Source organism: Parasteatoda tepidariorum, chromosome 10 (assembly GCF_043381705.1).
Source record: "Parasteatoda tepidariorum isolate YZ-2023 chromosome 10, CAS_Ptep_4.0, whole genome shotgun sequence".
NCBI lineage: Eukaryota > Metazoa > Arthropoda > Arachnida > Araneae > Theridiidae > Parasteatoda > Parasteatoda tepidariorum.
This window is the reverse complement of record NC_092213.1, coordinates 55,200,263-55,224,471: the sequence shown is the minus strand read 5'-3', so window position 1 is coordinate 55,224,471 and position 24,209 is coordinate 55,200,263. Positions and strand designations below refer to the sequence as shown.

The 24,209-nt window shown below is 32.9% G+C and overlaps 1 protein-coding gene across 1 annotated transcript; it reads right to left on the bottom strand.

Moving 5' to 3' along the window:
• Positions 1 to 11,903: 11,903 nt before the first annotated feature.
• LOC107448271 (probable methyltransferase-like protein 24) lies at positions 11,904 to 23,829 on the bottom strand. Its single transcript, XM_043053354.2, has 5 exons — positions 23,537 to 23,829; positions 19,811 to 19,982; positions 16,994 to 17,143; positions 13,182 to 13,341; positions 11,904 to 12,348 (listed from the first exon to the last, which is right to left on the bottom strand). The coding sequence occupies exons 1-5, from the start codon at positions 23,724 to 23,726 to the stop codon at positions 12,133 to 12,135; spliced, it is 888 nt and encodes a 295-aa protein (XP_042909288.1). The 5' UTR covers positions 23,727 to 23,829; the 3' UTR covers positions 11,904 to 12,132.
• Positions 23,830 to 24,209: the final 380 nt, after the last annotated feature.

The following is a 24,209-nucleotide window of genomic DNA, read 5'->3' as shown; positions in this document are numbered from 1 at the left end:
TGGTGTTAGGGAAAAAAGTGGGGATAAATATTCCACAATCCATGAAGATGAATATCACCGTATCCATAAATGACTCATCTGATGCGATTTTGAAGAAGTATCAGATATCCAGTATCAGTGTTAACGAAATGGACGTCATTACAGTTTCGAGTGAAATTTTTAAGTTCCATGTTTATGATCAAATTTATAAACGATATAAAGAAACTGGAAATCCATGCTTTGGTAATCATTCGAAATTATTGATAAAATGCAATTTAGTTTTTTTCGAACATCTCGTCACTCCGAGTGATTATTTTGGTAATGTGAGATTTCTGAAGAACCTGAAAGAATTTGTGAATGATTTTGATCGCATATACCAACCCAGTCTATTGACCGACATCGAATTTAAAATCGGAAGGGAATCACTTTCCGCCCACAAGTGCATTTTAGCCGCTCACTCTCCCGTTTTCCAGAGAATGATATGCAATGACTTTTTAGAATCCAAGACAAATACCATTTCCATTAGTGATTCATCACCCGAAATTTTTAAATGTTTCTTGAAATATTTTTATTCCGGAGAAATCGGGGTCAAAACCTGGGAAGTCGTAAAAGAACTGTTTATTTTAGCTGATAAATATGATGTTCGTATTTTAAAAAAAGAATGCAGTGAAATTACTGCTTCTATTTTATCAGTTGACATTGCTTGTGATGTTCTCAAGATGGCGTACGAATACGGAGATGAATATTTGAAACAAGAAGCTAATGTTTTTGCAGTTAAACACATCTTGGAAATAGCTCCTGAGGATGAATGGAAAGAATTGATTGACTCCAGTCCTATTATTGGATACAATGTCATGAAAAATTTCGCACCAAAATTTCCCTCAATTCCTCCTGTAGAATAAATGAATGGTACTAATTGAGTTTTACAGGTATTTTGGGCATGTATCTTAATGTAATCATAATGAAAAATATCTTTTTTTTGCATTGTATGTAATTAAATGTAATAAGAGAATGTAAAAGATGATACTTTTTACACCAAACAGTTCCTTAATATTGTTTCTGAATAGTTATTTCATCAGTTTCTGACTTTTTTTTTTGATAACAAGCACAGTTTACATGAGAATTGTGAATCCTACCCTCAAAACGATCTTCAGAATAATTTGTAAACATGATTTACTTCTAAACCAAGCTCCATGACTTTAAAGTCCTCCATGACTTTCCAAGCTCCATGACTTAAAAGAAATTATTTTTAATGTTTCTGTTTGAAATTTTAAAAACGTTCTGAATTCTATTTCGAATACATTTAATTGTTTTTGGATGTAAAAATTGATTAAATAACTAATGAATAAATTCCTTCAATTGAAATTGGTGAAATTATTTCAGATAGTAATGAAATGGAACTATTTTGAACAGTAAGATTTCCTTTAATCTTATATTCTAAAAATAGTTAAATTACTTATGTATAATTAATTCTTTTAATATGTTTCATTCGATCTATTATGTTTTATAAATGTGTATTTTATTGAACGATAAACTAAAACGATAATTGAAATTCGAATGTAGGCTCCCATTTTAGATGAATAATTGATTAAAAGAATGAATAAATTATTACAGTTGGGTACTAGCAACTCGAAAAGAAGACTATCACTGATACACAGACACGTGACCTATGAGCTCAGCACCATCTGATTGTTTATAAACAAGATGACGAGTCGTTTAGAAACAAGATTAAAGTCGAGCTAAGTTTCTTCACCTAAATTATAATGTTAATTAGCGTGAAGTTAATTAAATAGACCGCCGTATCGCACATCAAATTTGTTAAAATAAAATTCTTCTCATCTACATCTTTTACTTAACTTAGATTTACTATTTGTTTCTTTATTTTATTGTTTCCGTGATGTATTTTTGTTTTGTGCACCTGGCAACTTCGCGAACTATCAACCTGGCATAATTAGTTTGTTTATGTTCTACAAGGATTCGTTCCTGTCCTTGTGTTAAGTAGGAAATATATAATGAAATAATAAATTTATATTTGAGTTAAAAAAGACTAACATATTATTAAAAGACGACGTTATTAACAAGGTTACAAAGATTCGAAAAACACATGGGTTTTGTGGAACCCCCTTCATAACTAAAAGCGATTATTTTTATTTGATGTTGCTCCTTTTAGAGACTTTTTAATATAAATTTATTTACATTCAATAACTCAGTTATGCTCAATTAACATGAAAGCTTACAACTTTGCAAATATTATTATCAAATTTGTGGATGAAACGCTAAATCATTACTTAATTTTATGACAGTTATATGATGTCACTTTTTAGTACAATTATGTGATTTATTTTTTTCTATTTTAACTTCTTCCTCCTGCCGAGAAATTGCAATTTTTATTTTTCTGTTATCAGAGTAACGCCACTTTTTCTTTTTTCATACTTAGGCAACAGAAGGGTAAACGAAAAATAGATCCGGGAAAAACTCCATTGCATCAATTAAATGATTTATAAATATATAGTTTTAAAGTAGTGATTTTTTTTAGCAAAAATTTTATAAAACAAAACACTTCATTATTGCTAATATTTTTAGCTTGTCACAATATTAACTTCCTGATAGACTATTGTTCATCGGTACATTACCTAAAACAATGCTATTAAAAATATACAATTAAAAAAATATTAAAAGTTCCTTTTCGCACACTTGAAATTAATACATTTAAATTAATTTTTAAAAGATAATAAATTCGAATAAGTATTAATTACATTTAATTCAGGTTCAGCGAACGGCCCGGATCAAATCGATCTTAAATCTGCATAATTGCTAATGTAGTCTTTTTTTTTCCATGAGTTAACAGAATACTATTGTGAAATCGAAAAATCAACGCAAACGACAAAAAATAAAAATTTTTGATTTCTGAATATTTGATTTCGTGTGATAAGCTGCAAATTCCAAAAACAGTTTTTTCAAAAAGAAATTTTTTTTTAATCAGTTTTCTGAAACTTTATTTTAGTTTTAATGGTATTAGTAGTGGAAAGAAAATAGTTGTCAAGTCACTTTTATGTGAAGCCATAGCTTACGTTGTTTATTCAATTTCATGACAGAATAGAGGACGAGCAATTCACAGGAAAGGTAGGATAACAACCAGGAAAACAAACTACAATTTTCAAAAAGAAAAAAAAAACGAAGCTTTGAGCAATGAGAAATTTTTAAAGACAATTTTTTCTTGAATAAATTTTTTTTTACGAACTATACTTACAATCACTGCTTGCATTTTATTTCTGTACTGGCTAAGTACCCGTTCTTCGTATAGGGTGGAAAAAAGTAAATAATCAAGACATTGTTATTTATCAACACAAATTAGATTCATGCCATCACAATTATAAGCTAAAATAATTCAATTTATTTAAAAAAATACATTTATTTATTTACGCTATTTCATTTTTTAAAAAATTTTTATAACCATCGTTGTACAGCTGACCCAATTTTTGAACCAACGTTCAACACCGTAGTCTTTCAATTTTGAACTTAATCCAATACTCAAAATAACTCCTGGATGAAGTATTGAGAGAAATTTGTCTTTTTCGAAGACTGTGATGGTACTAAGCAACATTTGCGTTACATGGAAAGGAAAATTACGACACACTCCACGGTTAGCCTGATGGCAAAGGGACTCTAACCCATGATCCGTCTACCAATGAAGATATTTTTTGTCAGCACAGGTCAGTGCCAGCTGTGTGCAGAATTCGTGTGGACTAGCCATTGTTGAGATTCGAACCTGGGTTAGTACCTCATTGGATGGCAAGTGCTCTATCCCCTGAGCCACCTCGACTTACGTTATTAGATTAAGCGAAACACATTTTTAGTAGTTCATCCAGTCAAAATAAAAGTCAACTGTATTCAGTATCATTTGCATTATTCTATTACTTGGGGGTAAACTCATCATAACCAACAACTGTCTCCTGTACCTATCCCTTTCTAAGGGTTTTAAAAAGCCTCTTCCTAGTATCTATATTGAAAATGCATCATTAATATTGGTGCAGTTTTAATAGATTTCAAATGCTACATTGTGACTAAATGAGTTTTTTTGGTATCTACTTAATAGCAGTATTCACGACTTAATAGCTGTAGTGCCTGTTACAAAAATTAACGAGTTATCATTAGCGTCATTGATGGATAGTACGGCGATTTTTTACTATTTTCTCCTAAAATAATTAGTAAAGTTTTTCATTTATTACTAGGAGGCTCCTCCCCCTGCTCGCTAACGCTCGCCAACCCCCGAGAATTGCTACGCAATCCTATGTGGTTCACGCCGTGAACCATGGTTCGCTGCGCTCGCTCGCCAATGAACACAATGTTCTAGCACAAAGACATAATATACTGTCATCAAAGACATAGTATTGTACTTATGTAGATGAATTCTACCAATGTTCTTATTGGCTTTTAAAAAAGTATATTAGCTATTTAGATTGTACATGGTGAAAAAATCAAAACATTAGCTAAATAAGAAACATATTAGCAAAATAAATTATCAAATATTGCTTCACTAATATTCTGCATTTTAAAGCGTGAAAATTCAATGCATAAATAAACGCGAAATATAAAAAAATTCAATGCATTCAATACAAACACTTAAACGTTTTTTAGACGTTTAGGTAGCTCCCAGTAGAAAAATATCAATTCAACAGCGGCCTTTTAAAGCATTCTCACTTCAATTAATTAATTAATTCCTAATTGAGTTTAAATTAAATATTGTCATGTTTTTAGTGCATGAATCTGAATTGAACAACCTGATAATGCTCACTCTGGTTATTGTTATCTGGTTGCTCACTACGTGCTCTTGCGCGCCGAATCCAATCAATTAAAAATGAAAACTGTTGCCAGCGCGAGAAAAGAAATATCATCGGTTTTATTGATATATACATACATACGTACGTATTAGCGTTTTATATTATATAGATTTAAAAAAAAAATTAGTTACGTTATTAGATCTTTTCTAACCAATGTTCAACACCGTAGTCTTGCAATTTCGAACTTAATCTAATGCGCAAGGTAACTCCAGCATGAAGTACTGAGAGAAATTTGCCTTTTTCGAAGACTGTGATGGTACTAACCAGCATTTGCGTACATGGAAAGAAAAACTACGACCCCCTTCAAGGTTAGCTTGATGGTAGTGGGACTCTCACCCATGAGGACATTTTTCGTCTGTGCCAGCTGGGTGCAGAATTCGTATGGACTAGCCATTGTTGAGATTCGAACCTGGGTTAGTACCTCATTGGATGGCAAGTGCTCTATCCCCTGAGCTGCCACGACTTACGTTATTAGATTAAGCGAAACACATTTTTAGTAGTTCATCCAGTCAAAATAAAAGTAAACTGTATTCAGTATCATTTGCATTATTCTATTACTTCGTGGTAAACTTATCATAACCAACAACTGTCTCCTGTACCTATCCCTTTCTAAGGGCTTTAAAAAGCCTCTTTTCCTAGTATCTATATTGAAAATGCATCATTAATATTGGTGCAGTTTTAATAGATTTCAAATGTTACATTGTGACTAAATGATGGTTTTTGGTATCTACTTAATAGCAGTATTCACGACTTAATAGCAGTAGTGCCTGTTACTAAAATTAACGAGTTATCATTTGCGTCATTGATGGATAGTACGGCGATTTTTTACTATTTTCTCCTAAAATAATTAGTAAAGTTTTTCATTTATTATTACCTATATTTTTAATTTCAATTAGTTTCTATTTCGAGATGCATATAATATGCGCGAACGCCGTTTGTGGTAAATTCGTCACTTTCACGGAAAATGTTTCAGTATTACTTTCTTATTATATAGGTACATAAAAAGAAAAACAACAACTCAAAATTGCATTTGGGTAAAGGCATCGAAAATTGAACGAAAAGTGAGGATTTTTATAAAAATATTTATTACGTGCTTGCATTGAAATGTTTCTGAGAGACTTAGATTTTAGGTATACAAAAAAAGTCAAATATAAGGCAAAGCGTGGTAACTGATTATCTAGTTTTATAATATCAAATATATTAAAAAAAATTTATGCTGGTTTGTATAGTAAACAATATCGAGTTTTATAAAAATAAAAACACTCTGAAAAATATCAGTGATTTTTGAGCAACTTGCATCAATGGCAGGTGGTGACGAAAGGGTTAAAATTCGCTACAGGAGTCAACAATTTGCTTGCTGAAAATTTTTTAATTGAGATTTTGTGATCGGAAGTAAGATTTTCAATTTATCTAAGTCTGCCTATTTCCACAGTAAAGGATCCTAGGCGTCAATAATAATTTGGTGATTTTTTTTTACAAACAAGTACCAATTGATTTTGATTTCTTTCTGAAAGAACTTTATATAACAATGAATCGCACGAAACTGCAGCGAATTTGGTTACATTAAATGTACTTAAATAATATTTTTGAGAACTCTTATTTAAAAGACTAAGGTCAAATCAATGACTAAAATTGTGTTCTTTAAAAGACTTAAGTCATGTATCTCAATATTAGAAAAAAATTATAATTGCGAAAATTCCCATTATCGTATATTCTTATCAAAAAATAGCAATATAGTCATGCTAGATAATTTAAGTATTACAAATACTTTTTATGTTATGTTGTCATAGTGAGATAGTTAAAATCTTACCATTAATAATACTTTTAAACACTTTGCTAATATTTTAATAAAACTGAACCAAAATTCAAAACAAACAATTGATTAATACTATTCTTAATTACATAATGTAAATAAAAAAAAAGAGTACAAAAGAACTAAATTGACATCAAAAAAAGACAGATGCATTTTTAGACAGTCAGCATTCCACAATCTTTATACACGTCACTTCAGGATTAAAAATTTAATTAATCTGAATTTAAAAAAAACAACAACATGTGATCATACACGAAATAGCAAAGCGTATGCCAGAACAATTAAAAATTTTAAAACCATGATAAAAAAGAAAATTGTAGTACTCACCTTTGGTTTTGAAATCCTCAAGCTCTTTTTTTTTCCAGCTAAAGGACTAAGAAATACCCAAAAAGGTTGTAATGGAATGAAAAGTATTTTAATTAAACCCAAAGTGCATGAATTATTCTCAATAAACATAAACAGGATATGTTATGATGTCACAATTCCAAATATTTAATCATATATAATGATGATGATGACTGCGGGGCATTTTCGGAGCTCTTTACTGTTTTTCGCTTATAGCTCGCTTATCAATTAGTTTCAACTAAACTATCTTTTTTAGAAATATCAAAAACAAAAATCGCTTGCAGTCACATCTCAATAAAGTAATCTCTAATTATGGGTAGTGTTAAAAAGACCATGTTATAATAATTTATATTACTTAAAGTCCCGCAGTGGGTTGATCGTTAAGACACGGTTCCTATCAGATCCCCAAAGTCAAGCATCACTGGCTGCGGTCAGTGTGCGGATGGGTGACCACTTGAATCAGTCTGCGTAGGGACTGAGGGTGTGCGGTATGGGTCCTCGTTAAACTGTGCTACAGTAAAGTGCTCGACTTCGCGTGCAGGTCGTCGGGCTACCAAAGCGGGGGTGCCATCCCCTCTGCAGAGGATCAAAATTGTGATGGCATGTCTTCGGATCATCCTCAGGGATGTTTCCCAGACCGTCGCCAATAACCCATTGTGCAGCTCTAGTGCGACGTAAATGAACAACAACAACAATATATTACTTAAAGCTGTAAACAAGAAAATATTAATTATGTTATCGTTTGAATATTTGAAAAAAAAAGATTAGTTTGCAGGTTTATTTATATCATTGGTTAGTTTTAAGCGAATGAGATAATTCAATTTTTAAGCTTCTCCCCCAACGATCTAAGGGAAATTTTTGCACAGTTTGTTGTTGTTGTTGTTACTTTACGTCGCACTAGAGCTGCACAATGGGTGATTGGCGACGGTCTGGGAAACATCCCGGAGGATGATCCGAAGACATGCCATCACCCCAGACCTTATGATGTATCTAAAATGCCTAACCCAGAAAGGAGAAATTATATTTCTTCCTTACAGCGCACGAGGAAGATTTTATTGCATATCAACCCCTGAAGCTCATACAATAAATCATGTGTATCTTTTATCCAATTTGCTACGTGTCACTACTTTACCAGCTCTTGTTCGTATCATTGTTGGTCCAAAAGCAAGCGTTGCGTTGCCCTTGACAAATATTCTACAACTTGATGAAATTCGACGTGAGACAATAATTCTTGGTTGTACTATGATTGATAATGAACCAACTCTTCTTGAAATAAATGCTAGCTCAGAGTTTTCTTTTATTAGAGTGAAAAACGAAGCAGCCGTTCAGATGTCAGAGGCATATCAGCGTATGTGTCATATGTGTGTAACAGAAGGAGACAAATGGCGACAGCAAATACGAGTGGCTCATTATGTAGTACCTAAAAAAGAACCATTTAAAATGATTTCAAAACTTCCATTTATGCCTNCAGAACAATTAAAAATTTTAAAACCATGATAAAAAAGAAAATAGTACTCACCTTTCGTTTTGAAATCCTCAAGCTCTTTTTTTTTCAGCTAAAGGACTAAGAAATAGCCAAAAAGGTTGTAATGGAATAAAAAGTTTTTTAATTAAACCCAAAGTACATGAATTATTCTCAATAAACATAAACAGGATATGTTATGATGTCACAATTCCAAATATTTAATCATATGATGATGATGACTGCCGGGCATTTTCGGAGCTCTTTACTGTTTTTCGCTTATAGCTCTCTTATCAATTAGTTTTAACTAAACTATCTTTTTTAGAAATATCAAAAACAAAAATCGCTTGCAGTCACTTCTCAATAAAGTAACCTCTAATTATGGGAAGTGTTAAAAAGACCATGTTATAATAATTTTACAGTACTTAAAGCTGTAAACAAGCAAATATTAATTATGTTATCGTTTAAATATTTGGAAAAAAAAAGATTAGTCTGCACTTTTATTTATATCAATGGTTAGTTTTAAGCGAATGAGATAATTCAATTTTTAAACTTCCCCCTCAACGATCTAAGGGAAATATTTGCACAATTTTTAGAATGCGAGGCTTAATTTGCTACTAGTTGTTACTGTCCACATTTCAGGATGATAGAAGAAACAGTTCTAGAGTTATAAGAGAAACACCCAGACACGCAAACTCTTCATTTTTTGATTATAGAAAATGACTAAGAAGACGCTTTAATTCAAAATTCGAAATTTCGTTTCGAGATATCATTATATTTAAGAATCATTATCATCATAGTATTTCAAAACATTTAAAGAATCTAAATGTAGATTTTAGGGACCTAGCGGTACCAACCACACAGCTTTGAGGTGTGGATGTAGCGGATTCGAATCCCGCCCTTACCAAGGATGCATCTTCGTATTATCGTTCTCTGAATTGAATGTTCCATTTTTCTATTGCCGTAACGCAAGCTTGCATGCATATGCACCAACAAATAACGCAACATAATGCATATAATATCAACATAATGTATATATGATAAATAAGGCATACATATGATAATATGTATGATGATTAGGCTGCAGAGCCTCCTCCCTGGTCGAGCGGTATCACCCACCAAGTGCTGCGCGAATCATTGAGGTAGCGGGTTCGAATACCGCTGTAATTCTGAATATATTTTCATGCTGTCCTTCTCTCTATTGTACTATCTGTCTCATTGAAGTTTATAAGAATTGAACACACAAGCCTTAATTGAACGCACGGGCCTGAAAATATATGTTGTACCAATAAGCAAACTAGGTTTATCAGACTTCAATTTTGTACACAAACTTGCAAATGTATGTAGGTAAAAAAAATTCTAGACCAGCAGTTTTTAATTTTTCTTCATTTATGGATAACCCTAAATAATCAATACTAAAAGAAAACACAAATATTTTTAATTCTAAATAGATAAAACTTCTTTGAAAAAAACGTGCTAAAAAGCAGCTGAAATTTCAAATAAAAGTAGCAATAAAGGAAACGAAGGAAATAAAAATAAAAATATGACCACCGAAGCCGACGTCTTCAGGGGATACCGGCCTCGGTAGCCATAAAACAAAATAATTTCTAATTGAGGGAGAGGCAAATGCCTAAATTCATTAAAATAATCGTGATCGTTATAATCTGTGAAATACTATTTTAAAATGTTTAATTAGAGGAATGAAGAATTTTCATCGTTCTAGGTTTATTAGGTCTGATGTCCCACAGTTAAAATTTGTAAAAATTCCTTGTGCAATATGTAGTGTAGTCATGAAATTTGTTTTTTGTGCATACGTATATACTGAAAATGAATAAAATAAGACGAATTATGGTTCCCATCTAAATTGTTATTTTCATAATTTGTTCAATACATTGTTGTTAGAAAAACAATATTCCTTTTTAAAAAAAATTCCATGTTTATTTCGTTGGCATTTTATTTTAAATAATTTCATAAATGCAATCGAAAAACTAATTAAACTATGAATTATTAGTAAAGTTTGGAACCTTTGTAGTTGAGTGAAATCCAAACCCCTAAAACACCATTGGCGAAAGTGCATTCCGATCGTATATTTAGCCTTTGACAATCGAACCCCGGTCTAAATCGCTGTTGATGACGAAAGCTGTACTCACTACATTGGCGGGAAAGCCCCTGCGATATACAAATTTTTCAAGCATGTGGCATGACACGCTTCCAGCCAAATTATTCGAAATTTTGAAGCATGTTGATATATGTCATTGTTCATACTTGCTGTAGCCTTAATTTAGAGCTAAGCTGAACCATATTATCGCTCTTCTTAAGCTTTAAAAACTCTCAACTTGAACGGAAAAATTATTCAATTTTACATCTTAAGGTAGCAGAAAATTTGCCTTGAATTGTGGCTCAAGAACCTATATTATGAATCAATATGGAACCAATTTTTCTATGAGTGCAAATGAATTCTACTATTTTTTTGTTGTTCTAAAATCTGTTTCATTTCATTCCCAATACGAAAAACCATCGCAAAAATTGTAAATACTGGCAGCTATGTCACTAACAAAGAGAGAAATAAATGTAAGGGACATGCAAGTGAAAATCAAAAACACTGCTGTTACGTGTCGATGCTGCCATCTGTAGAGTAGAAAAAAATGCATATTGAAAACGCACAGGTTTAACCAGCTGCGTCGGCGAGCTCTTTATTCTGGACACAGCTTCAAACACGTACTTAAAATTATGGACACAGCTAACAATGCGTGTTTAAGAAAATGGACACTGCAAATATTTTTTTATAATTATTATTTTTTTTACAAAGTTTATAACGATCTCGTTTATTTACAGCATATTTACAATTACATTTTTACAAATTGTTTGCCAAACAACACTCATGATCAGCAAAACCGCTACAGATTCGTAATTCATTCTATTTTAGATCGTAATTTAAAAGTACTGTAGAACTTCTTTATCACATATTGTCGCTATTTCCATTCGATAGTAAACGATCGTTTAAAAAGTACCAGATGTGTCGTTGCCACAAATGTATTTCTTTTCAACAGTAGGCGTTGCACACAATGAAAGGAAATACTCATTATTTTTTATTAATACAGGGTTATTCATAATTCCCTCCGGGGTTTCGAAGCGTTATAGTAAAAAACGAAGACGAATATGGCAAAAAAGAACATATGAAATTATTCCGAAAGTTTTAATTTAAGCAGTTACCGGTAGATGGCAGTAACATCTACCACTGAAGCCAGTTGCAGTAAAGAAAAATGGCGTTTACAGGAGGAGGGAATTATGAATAACCCTGTATATAAATGAGGGATAAAGCATAAGGTTTGCAATTTTTTGAAGGTACTAAAATGCTAAGGTAGCTACACTGAATTGAGTGAAACAAACAAAAGTTGCTATTCTATTCTACGAATGTTTAGTTATCTAGTGCTAGATTAATTAGAATTGTAGCTGAAATGTGTTTCAGGTGCTTCTTCCTTTATTTAGAGGAATTTATTACTTTTTTTTATATCCTAATACTCTCTAAATCTGTAAATACACGAGAACTGACCATGATATTGACCTTGATCAGGTCGTTGATTTTTAGTTGGATTTTCTTATCCATCCGCTTTGGCACGTACTTGTCTCAACCGTTGGTACTCGCTGTTGTCAAAATAATGATTCGAAGATAGCGCTGTCAACGAATATTTTCAATTAGGGTTCTTATCACTGAACCACGCAAGTTCGTAAAATAATTGTTCTGTTCTGTTACGGGTACCAGGCACGTGTCTGGGACGTGTTACTTGGTTCTTTCTTGAGCTGAAAAATCTCATTTGGCCTTCCCCTTCCAACTTCCGAAGAATCTGAAGCTTGCGAGCCCAGTTTCCTGAATGCAGGTGGACTTCCACGCAAAGATGGTTTATTTTCTGTAATAAACGTGAGAAGTAATAATATTATAAAATTTCTCATATTGGTAATATTGTTTGAATTAATAAATCCTTTTCAAACTAAATAAACATACCACAATAGAGGTATAGTGCGGCTTTCAGGAGAACTCTTCCAGACACCCGTCTCGCGTTGTGGCGGGTACTATGGTTACGAGGAAAGGTCTCTTTGAATAGGGGTGTGGAGTGAATAGTTCTGTCTTAATCTTAGCGTAGGTCGTCGTGAGTAATCGACACCATCTTTCCTCCATTTCACCCCCATTAGAAATGTACTCTCGTCTGTTGCCATAGCAGCAGACAGCTCCAGACTTTCAGTCTGGGGGAGTTCTCCTCAAAGCCGCACTATAGAAACAAAACGGGAAACTTTAAATTCTTCGTATTGCTTTTACTTCCGTGTTGTTAGTTTTATTAGTTTCTTGGCCTGAGAAAATAAAACTAACAACACAAACAAGGTCAATCAACAAATAAAGCATCTCATAGGCTAAAGCAGGACGGAAAACTTTAAATTCCTTGTATTGCCCTTGTGGAGTTTTATTTGCTTCTTAAAAATAATTTTCTGATTTGTAAGAATAAGCAATATACGATTTCATAAAAATTTTATGATATTTCAAAAAAACTAAAATTCAAGTTAGAGAAAAATTTTTCCAAAAGAATTTTGAAAAAAGTACGGATCGATTTACAAAAGCAACAATATGCCCTTGATTTGAAAAGATCTGCAAAGGATGTTTTATGACTTAAACAACCTCTTATTACTATAATTAATAAAGTTTTGAAGTGTTTCATGAATTGTAATACAGTTGATTGATATTAAATACCTTGAATAATTTCTTTTCCAACATATCTTCCAGAACCTTCCACTCATCGCCTTCGATGTCTAACTTAAGAATATCAAGGGTTCGATTTTGATGACCAAGGAATTCCATAATATCATCCAGGGTTCTCATCTTCCATGTCACCAACTCTTTTCGTAGAAATCTAATGAAAGAGTGGAGGGAAAAAAATCTTTAAATCTAGTAGCATTCGTGGTTTAGATCCAGTGGTACTCGCAACCCTACTCGGTACATGAAAGGGTCAACGCTGGCGTAGGGTTGAAGGTGTAAAGGCGGTTACCGAAGATATTAGGTATGCAGTTAAAGCACTTAATTGTCCTCTATTGAATTTTCTTCTATATTATTGTTTAGGGTCGGGATAGCCTGGTTGGTAGGGCACTGGGCCCATGTCCAAGAGTTCGTGGGCACGATCCCCCCCGGCCGAAGACTCCCCGTGTAGCAAATGGTGACTGATGCACATTAAATCTGTCGAATCGCAAAGTCCTCCATGCTCCCATAACAAATCAATACTTTTGGAGGTACTGATCCGGAAGTTTCCTTGTCTTCTGGATTGGTTAAAAAATTACAAGGTTACGGAGTTGAGCATCAGTAGTCGTAAACCCGAAATTGGGTCGGCTGTTCAACGACGGTTATAAAAATTAGTTTCTAGCTTTCTTTTAAAGTACATTTTTTTGTGAAAAATGGAGAACAGACATGCAAGTTGTTCCAGTGGGGTGATACCAAACAGTAGAGCGTGTTAAATTAATCGATTTATTGCGTTTTAAATTAATAGGTCAAGTACAAGTACGGGAGTTTCAGTTGGCAGAAGTGAAAGTTCTAACTACAATATTGCCATATCTATTACAATAGAGAGCTTACTGTGCGTTGAAAACACTAATTCTTAATCTGTGATAATTATCACGAGACTGCTTCGGACAAACTTGTGTTGTCATGAAGATGAGGTGTTTTTTTAAAAAAAATTGAAACTGGTTCGAATCTGTATCATAACTATAATTTGCTAAAAATTTGTGAATACGTGTATAATTTTGTGAACATTCTTTTGTTATGAAGCTAAATATCACAGACGGACCCTAAATAAACAGTTTAATTAGAAAATTTGCAAGAAAATATCTAAATTATTGCGAAATTTTGAGAGGAAATAGCACCTAATGTCTTTCTCACGGAAGACTCGGCTTGACTACATTTTTGCGACAAAATAATAACTATGGTAACTTCGAGTTTCAAAGCGATAGGACCAATATTTACGGGGTAAAACGGGAAACGCCTAGAATCATATCAAAAGTTGCGGGATTTCGTCGCCAAGCCTACATAAATAGGAGTGTGCTAAGTATATAATGCTATTAATTAACTCAGACAATATTAGTAATTAACTCAAATGCACTGCGAAAACATTTGGTGTATAGTATCGAAAGCTTTTGGAAACATTGTATATAGTACAGAACCGTAGTAATACTAAATATAGTACAGAACCGTAGTACAGAACTAAATATAGTAACAAACTAAACAAACTAAATATAGTACAGAACCGTAGTAATAGTGCAAAGAATTATATAAAACTAACGAAATAACAATTGTTTTTTTTTATTTTTATGTCTGTTGTTGAACAGCCGACCCAATTTTGGGTTTACGACTACTAATGTTCAACTCCGTAGCCTTGTAACTTTGAACCAACCCAGAAGACAAGGAAACTACTGGATCAGCACCCCTAGAGGTATTGTTTTGTTATTGGAACATGGAGGACTTTGCGACTTGACAGATTTAGCGTGCATCAGTCACACGGGGAGTCTACAGCCGGTGGAGATCAAAGCTACGACCTCTTGGAAATCGTCACGATACTACGACCTCTGGGTTATCCCGACCCAAAAGTCACTATTAGAAATAGTGGGGCTTTATTCCCAAGTCTTTCAATTGCAAACTAAGCTTAATCCTTCAGGAAATTAAAGAATATTCTGCTCTGGAGGAACATGGAGGACTTTGAGACTCGAACGATTTAACTTGCATCAGTCACCATGCATCAGTCACAGTCTTCGACCGGCTGGGATCAAACACACGAACTCTTTGGACATGGATCCAGTGCCCTACCAACCAGGCTATCCCGGCCCAATAACAATTGTTTGAAAGAATAAAAGCGAATAAATTACTGAAAACGTGTTTTTTTTTTAAACGAAGTGTTTTTACAATGAAGTCATAAAGTGATACTAGTGCACATGAAAATATTTATTGTCGGTAAATGAACAAACAAAAAAGAATAAATAAATCTGCAACAGTGAAAAAGTAAATAAAAAATAAGACTGGGAAGAATTTTGGTTTATCTCAACGTAAATATTGTCAATTATACACCAAAGTGACCATAAGAACTAGTGTTTCACCTTAAAAATGCTTTCATTGGGTATCATACTTTCTTAGAAGGAAACTACAAGAAAAATATAAATCCTTTATCAACGATCGAGAAATTGGTATTTTTTTTCAAGATTCGGTATATCCTCTCGTGTTTGAAATATTACTTTTCATATTTGGTCGAAACCATTTTTTTGTGTAACCTTTAATGTTCATTTTACTGCGTTTTGATTAACTCGTTTTCGCGTGACTGAGGGTGGAACGTTCCATTAAAACTTCGACCACTCTCCGATTAGCACCTAGATCTTTATCTTGCTTAAATCTAGAACACTGTACCTGACCAAATGTAATTATCAATCGTTTCTTGATAGTGACAAAAGCAACTTATCGTTATCTTGTCACCGATCTAAATCTCGACAATTGGTTAGAACGTTCACTTTTCCATTTGAACTTAATACCTGACAACTATACAAGTTAAAACTGCTTCTGGAATACTGCGAGCAAACATTTGCATCATTTTACTGCCATCAAAACCAATGTTCAACTCCGTAACCTTGTAATTTAAAACCCAATCCAGAAGACAAGGAAACTCTTAAATCAAGTACCGGGATGAATTTATCTGCGTGGAGGATTTTTTGATGGAAGTAACCCCTATTTGCGTTATATGGAGAGGAAAACCGCAACCCTCCCACAGTTAACCTGAAGAGAAGGAGACTTTAACTCATGATCCATCTTCCATTGAGGATATTTTAGGCCAGCATTGTGGTTGATTCGAACCCTGGTCACCTCATTAGGAGCCGAGCGTTCTATCCCATGAGCCACCCTGGCTCAGAAGATAATTTTTTATTTTATTTCATAACCATCGTTGAACAGCCAAACCAATTTTTGGGTTTATGAATACTAATGTTAAACTCCGCAGCCTTGTAATTTTGAACCCAATCCAGAAAGTAAGGGAACTCATGGATCAAGTATTGGGAGAAATTTGCTTTCGTTGAGGATATTTTGATGGAACTAATCCGCATTTTCGTCGCATGGAGAAGAAAGTCACGAAGAGCTCCCACGGTTAGTTTGACGGTAAGGGGACTAACCCATGATCCGTCTATCACTGAGGATATATTTTATGTCAGTACTGTGGTCAGTGCAAACCAGGTGCGAAATTTGTATCGATCAGCCATCGCTAGGATTCGAACCTGGCTCACCTCATTGGAAAGCGAACACTCTATTCCCCGAGCTTCACAACTCGGAAATTAATATTTTATTTTATTTTATAACCGTCCAGTGGACAGCCAACCCAATAAACTTCTGTCAACCATCGAAAATTCCAGTCACGTCTTTAAAAAGTGAAGCCCCCTATGATTATCGCCTTAGGTCTAACGAATTACTTTCGTCTGTTTAAACTACTTGAAAAATGAAGCGTGTAAAAATAAGATCAATGCTGTAACACTGTCCAAAAGACTTACCTATCTTCATTAAAGTCAGATATTCCAAAAGGATGGAACCATATGTTGGCTTTGTGTTTGTGGCTGCTCATTTTCAAACTTGGATCAAAAGTGTAAACTTCACATCCGAATTTTACCACTTCCTCCTCAAACGACCATTCATCATTTCCACTACAAAAACAAGAATAGTCGCTGCTAATCTGTGCAAATTCTTATCTATTTACCGAAGATTTTTAAGTGGATCGCACATTGTATTTGGGTGGATTTCAGGTACAACCAACTGCTTAGATGCTGTTAAAAAGTGTCAACATCAATGCTGAGAATAAAATAGGCACTATTTTTAATGGGTACCGATGATAAAGCTAGTTAACAACACTAAATGTAATTCGGAAAAATACAATTGCTTAGAGGCTATTGACATTCCATCATCAATGTTGAGATAAATATTTAAACTGACGCTCTTATTTAATCTGCACTGAAAATGAAATTCAGGCTATACAGGTGTAATATCATTGTGAATAAGAAACATACAACTGCTTAGATGCTGTTATCATTCCATTACCATTATTGCTGAGATAAATATTGAAATTGATACTCTTATTTAATTTGCATTGAGAATGAAATTCCCAATTTACAGCTGTAATAGCATCAAATGTAATTCAGAAACATACAACTGCTTAGATGCTGTTATCATTCCACTACCATTATTGCTGAAATAAATATTGAAATTGATACTCTTACTTAATTTGCATTGAGAATGAAATTCCCAATTTGCAGCTGTAATAGCATCAAATGTAATTCAGAAACATACAACTGCTTAGATGCTGTTTTATTCCATTACCATTATTGCTGAGACAAATATTGAAATTGATACTCTTATTTAATTTGCACTGAAAATGAAATTCCTGATTCACAGCTCTAATAAGCATTAAATGTAATTCAGAAACATACAACTGTTTAGATGCTGCTGACACCCACCATTACTAGTACTGAGACAATACTAAATCTCATAATTGCAATTCAGAAACATACAACTGTTTAGATGCTGTTAACACCCACTATCACTAATGCTTAGACAATACTGAATTTCTTAGTTTAATCTAAGTTACAAGGAAAATTACTGATTACTGATTGTTTTAAAATTCAGAATGAAGTCCAGCTATCGATGTTTTGGGCGTTCTCTAGCTTTGTTACCGATTAATTTGTGCTTGAACCAATTGGTAGCTGAGCTTATGGACGTACAAATTTCCAATTACAAACTATTAACCATCATAATTTATAATTCTCTAGCATCTCTGTGGTAAATAACAAAAACTTGCAAGTAGTAATTCTCTCTTATCTTTGTAATTAATTAAAAACCTTCGCAATTTAAAATTCGCCTTTATCTTATTGTTAAATTACAAACTATTATGCTTTGCAATTCTTATGCATTGATAAGTTAAATAAGAAACTATACCAATTTATAATTTTTGTGTATCTCTGTGTTAAATAACTAACCATTGTAGTTCTGTATCCCTCTTTTTCATCTTATATTTGAACGCTGAAGAAGTTGCTGCTTCATTTTGGAACCAAAACAATCGTTGTGTCTGCTTAATATGACCTTATTTGGGTTTTTTGATGTTTTTATAACGTAATTCTAACGTATTTAGGGACGTTCTTGAGCGAGGTGTACGAAAACAATCACTTCCAACAAAGTAACTTAATGGATGGCTGCTAATAAACAATGAAAACCGTTTTCTTATCGTCGAAGATAAAAAAAAAGTCTTTACGCAACTAATTAACCTCATTTAACGTATATAGATGGGCATAATAATAGATCTCATATGAAAAAAAAGTAGCGCATCTATGCGAGGTGATTATTCCTTTTAGTCGCTTGGACGATTATGTAGTATTATTTTCCCTTTACAATTTCAAGTAAATAACGCATTTAAATATCTCGGTTTTTTATAACTTTATTGCTGCTTTGAAGCTGATGTGAAACTAAAATGTATTTTTTTATCTAAAATTTTTTCTCTCTATGTCTACACTTTAAATATCAAACATGTTTTTGTTAAAACAATAATTTTGACATATGGCGATCAAGCATAGCAAAATGGTCCATAAAGCCACCACATTGCCTTGAATGTTGACAAGCAACTCTTAGTATATTAAGATGGTAGTATTATTAATTGTTCCAGAGATCCATCAAATGTTCTAGACATCACATTTTAGTACATCGCCGTCAGCTAAGTGACTGATGTACTAAAATGTGATGTATATATTTATTTTGACATAAAAACTATATTTACTTATTCGTAAAATAAGGCATTTCGATTAGTTGCAACAATGATTAGGTTCTATTAACTGTACTATACTTATTTATTATCAAAATAAATGGTACTGATTAGTTGTAACAGTGAATGGTCTATTAATCATTTATGTCTAAAATACGAATATTTTTGTAACGTTTCCAGACTATTGTTTTAATTTCTATGGATACAACTCAAATAAGAAGCATGTTTTAGTCCCAAACAAAGAAAAATGTTAGAAAGCAAACAAAAACGTTTTTGGGTATTTTAAAGATTTACATTATAATGGTAATTATGTTTTACAAATATATTTCTGAAATATAAATAGGTTACCCCCTCATAGTTGTAAAGGGGTTTCTTGATTTTACACAGCTTCAATTAAGAGTGATTTGCATACAATCAGTCGAAATTTATAACAAATTGAGCCATGAACAGGTTAACTATGAATTACATTTTATAAGTTAATACATTTACATTTTATAAGAAATCGTTATAAATATCATTAATTTATGACTAAGATTATTAATTTTTGATTAAATGTACGACTTACCCAAAGGAGTAAACCAAGCAAGGTGGTCGCAGAGTCATCCCCAAATCTTGACAAATAATCTTATCGCCGTCTAGTCTGTTTTTATCATCTTTCTGACCTCCTAATGACAGAGCTGTATAACACAAAGTCTTCGGATGTTGTACGTAGTACAAGAGTCTCTCGAAATCTATAGCTGGAAGTATTTAGATATTTTGTTTTAAATTTGCGAGAACATATGCTATATTTTATTACATATTTTATAACCGTCGTTGAACAGCCGACTGAATTTTTTGGGTTTGCGACTACTAATGTTCAACTTCGTAGCCCTGTAATTTTGAACCTAATCCAGACGACAAAAGAACTCCTGGATCAAGTATTGGGAGAAATTTGCCTTCGTGGAGGACATTTTTGATGGAACGAACCCGCATTTACGTTACACGGAAAGGAAGACCACGAGAACCTCCCACGGTTAGCCTGAAGGCAAAGGGACTCAATCCCATTGTCCGTCTACCACTGAGGATATTTCTCGTCAGTACTGTGGTGGGTGCGAGCCGGTTGCAGAACTCCAATCCCAGCCACTACTGGGTTCGAATCCGGGTCATCTGGTTAGGAGGCGAGTGCTCTATCCCCTGAGCCATCGCGGCTTAAATGATATATTTTATAATATTCACGATTTAAGAATTGAGTTTGCAACGATATAAGATTTGCTAGTTTTAACTCTAACTAATAAAATATCAGTTTTAACGCTCGCTTTTCTGAATTGCATGTCTTTCGTTTCCTGTGTTAGGTTAATACACGTAAAATCAACGTTAACAATTTCACAGCATATGGTCTCCGAATTCGTATTTTATAAAGTATATGAAACACACTTAGATAGATATTTACGTTTTTAGAGTGTTTCTATAACTTAAATGAGAGAAACGTAACAAACAAGAACTAATAAAATAAATTGGAATTTATCTATTACGTCCTGAGTAAATTGTGGTAAATTCTGAATTTCACATTTCAAACTGCACTATTTTACAGTTAGTCTTTATTTTAGAGAGTTAACTTATTGAGTTGAACTTATAACTTATTATAACTTATTATGGTAAATCTAATAGTATGATGCATCATTGGTATAAACAATTGGTATAACAACAAGAAAAAAAATAAAAGTTGTGTATTAGGTGACCTAAATGTGTAACATGGTGATAATAGGGTACTTATTCTTTTCGGGGGGTGGTAAAAAACCTATTACCACTGCACCTATTTTAGACAAGGACCTTTGTTGGTATGAAAGGTTCTCAGAACAGTATTTATAACGGCAATAAAAGTAGTACTCAATACCGAATTTAATTAGGCATCGCTGGCGTCAGTATTAACTTGGCGATTTTTATGGCCTTCGAAATAAGTACCGATATTAGTTCATTCACCAAAAATGGTCATAAGAATATTAGTGTCGTTACTAATTTTAGAAATGCAATGAATTAATTTTTGTACTAGATATAAATAGAAATAAAAAAGTTTTGCATTAAAAAGCTAAATTTATAGAGGAAAAGTACTTATACATGTAGGAAAACCATAACAAATCGCCTTACAATTATTGACGCCTATGGTGCCTAACTAATTTTAGTAATAGATACTACTGCTATTACGTTAATTGGTGCTTTTAATGGGCACTAAATATACTAATACTTACTATAAGTATCTTGGTACAAATATTTGCATACCTGCCAACTCTTCCGGATTTTCCGGAAGATTTTATTTTCATATTTAAAGTGGTAGCAATACTCTGGTTATTCCAATTAACTTTTTGAATTATAATGATAATTATAAATGAGTTTGACCACCACTACATATAAATAATTACAATAAACATATTAAAGCATAATAATCCTTGCGCAAGCGAATTTCAACGGGATCAAAATATAAATATATTTTTGAGTCAGATTGTTTTTCGTTTATTGTTTTACAACCACTCTGAAAATCCATTCTCGGAAAGAGTGAAAGTTGGTAGGTATGTATTGGTATATTTAATGCACTTGACTATCAGGAGTTGACATGGGTTTGAAGTACAGATATTACTTTCAGCAGATGATCCACTGATTTGGATCACAGGTAGTATAGCAGACAATCTACCGCTCTAGATCACGCTGCTATGTAAAAATATATGAAAGTATTCGAATACAAAAAAAGAACGAATTAATTTACTGATTTAAAATTAAATGCAGTTTAATTTATGTAATTTAAAATTTTATCAAGTTTTCGATTCCATTTAACTCTACAAAAACAGAAGTAGAATTTATCTTTAAAAAGATCATTTAGCTTAAGAACAATCATCAGGAACAAAAAAAGCTCCAGTCGCTTCTAATGTTTTTGGATAAACGCAAGAAAATAATCAATATAGTAATAAATTATCGCGATATTGTGAATGCATAAAAATATCGCAAATATTTCTTCATTGCTATTAAATGCTGGATAAAGTTTGATATATTTTTGCTATACTTTAAGAAGAAAAATGAAACTGGCAGAATGACTGCATACGAACAAACATTTTTTTATCTATATACAGTCAACGCAGTATGATGACCTTTCTCACCGATGTTTTTTTAAATCAAAAGCATAAAAATATTGCAAATATTTACTCATAGTCCGTTTAATCCTTAATCCTAATACTGAGTAATCCTTAAAAATAATTTTATTTTATTTTATAATTGGCGTTGAACAGCTGACCCAATTCTGAGTTTATGACTATCAATGTTCAACTCCGTAGCCTTGTAATATTGTACCTAATCCAGAAGACAAGAGAACTCCTAGATAAGGCATATGGAACAAACTAGCCTTCGTAGAGCACTTTGTGATGGAACTAACCCGCATTTGCATTACATGGAGAAAATCATGAAAGTCTTCCATAGTTAACCCGATGGCAAGGGGATTCTAATCCATGACCTGAGGATGCTTTTACACTGTGGTCAGTGTGAGCCGGGAGTGCAAAATTCGTAACAACCAGCCATCGCTAGGATTCGAACCTGGGTTACATCATTGGGAGCCGAAAGCTCTATCCCTTGAGCCATCGTGATTATTGAACGCATTTTTTTAAATATTAATTCTTATCTAAGTAAAATTTTTTTAAAAACGCCTGGTAAAGGAAAGTCAAATGTCTGAAATATCTCACTTCAAATTTTGTTCACTTCAAAATTATTTGTAAAATTCGTAACAAACAACCACCGCTGGGATTTGAACCTGGGTTACATCATTGGTAGTCGAACGCTCTATCCTTTGAGCCATCGCGATTATTAAAAATATTAAGGAAACTAAACTGACAGAAAATAATTGACATGATTAATTTTTTTTAAATAATAATTCTTATCTAAGTAAATATTTTTTAAAAACGCCTGGTAAAGGAAAGTCAAATGTCTGAAAATATTTCTCTTAATACACATTATTAGATTAATTATGATTAATATTATATTATTAATTAATTATTGTATTATTAATAATTAATTATCAGACACTTTATTCATACACATTACTTAATAAACATTTTGTAGCTGCGGTACATCCTTATTAACATTTAATGAATTTAATTCAATTAAAGAAAATGTAAAGCTAGTTGTTTATCTTATCTCTCGCAAAGAAGTTATCGATTTGTTGGGAAATAACCTTGTTTGCAAAATGAAACTTCAGAAATTCTGGACATCAAGTTTGCTAACTTGCTTTGAAAAAATTCAGCAGTAAATAATAATAATAACAAAATAAACTTACCGTTTTCTCTTTTTATATCTTCTCGTTTTCTGTCAATACCATCTTGGAATAATATCCTTTTACTGAGTAACAACACGTAAACAAGTAGAAGAAAAATAGTGATCAAAACAGTCCTGGAACTTTTACGGCGGAAGTTGAATTTTCGAAAGGCTGATTCGAATAAATAAAAATGCTCTCTGACTCTCTCCATGCCTGCAACTGAGGTAGATTATTTTTGTCTTGCTTGATGCATGAAAGGAAAAGGGAAAAAACTGTAAAAAGAGCATTCTTCAACTCGTTTCTGCATTATTTTTTCACTATCCGACCGGTATGTTGACCTACATATATTGACCTAGGGTCAGTTAATAACTTCACTGATCCGTGAAGCTGTTTTTGTTTATTCCGTTTTTTTCATTTACAAATTGGAGGGGAGAAAGCTATTATTTATATTTGTTTCCTTTTGTTTATCGTTCGTATTGTTTTATAGTTGAAAAAGCCTTCCTATGTCATAAACAAGCTGCAGCTTTCTTTATGATACAGGCAGACATAGCTACATGTGAACTCAAAACAAACAATACGGATGATAATAGTATGATTATTGATATAGTTGTTTAATGGATTTTAATTTTAATTTTTCTTGGTTATTGCATATACAGGGTGTCCCAGAATTATTGGGACAAACTTTAAGGGGAAG

Bases quoted from the DNA above. Each gene is read 5' to 3' on its own strand.
- LOC107448271 (XM_043053354.2), bottom strand. From the start codon at position 23,726: ATGGAGAGAGTCAGAGAGCATTTTTATTTATTCGAATCAGCCTTTCGA. The intron at 19,983-23,536 runs GTAAGTTTATTT...AAATACTTCCAG, and splicing joins AGATATAAAAAGAGAAAACG to CTATAGATTTCGAGAGACTC. The intron at 13,342-16,993 runs GTAAGTCTTTTG...CTCTTTCATTAG, and splicing joins TCTGACTTTAATGAAGATAG to ATTTCTACGAAAAGAGTTGG.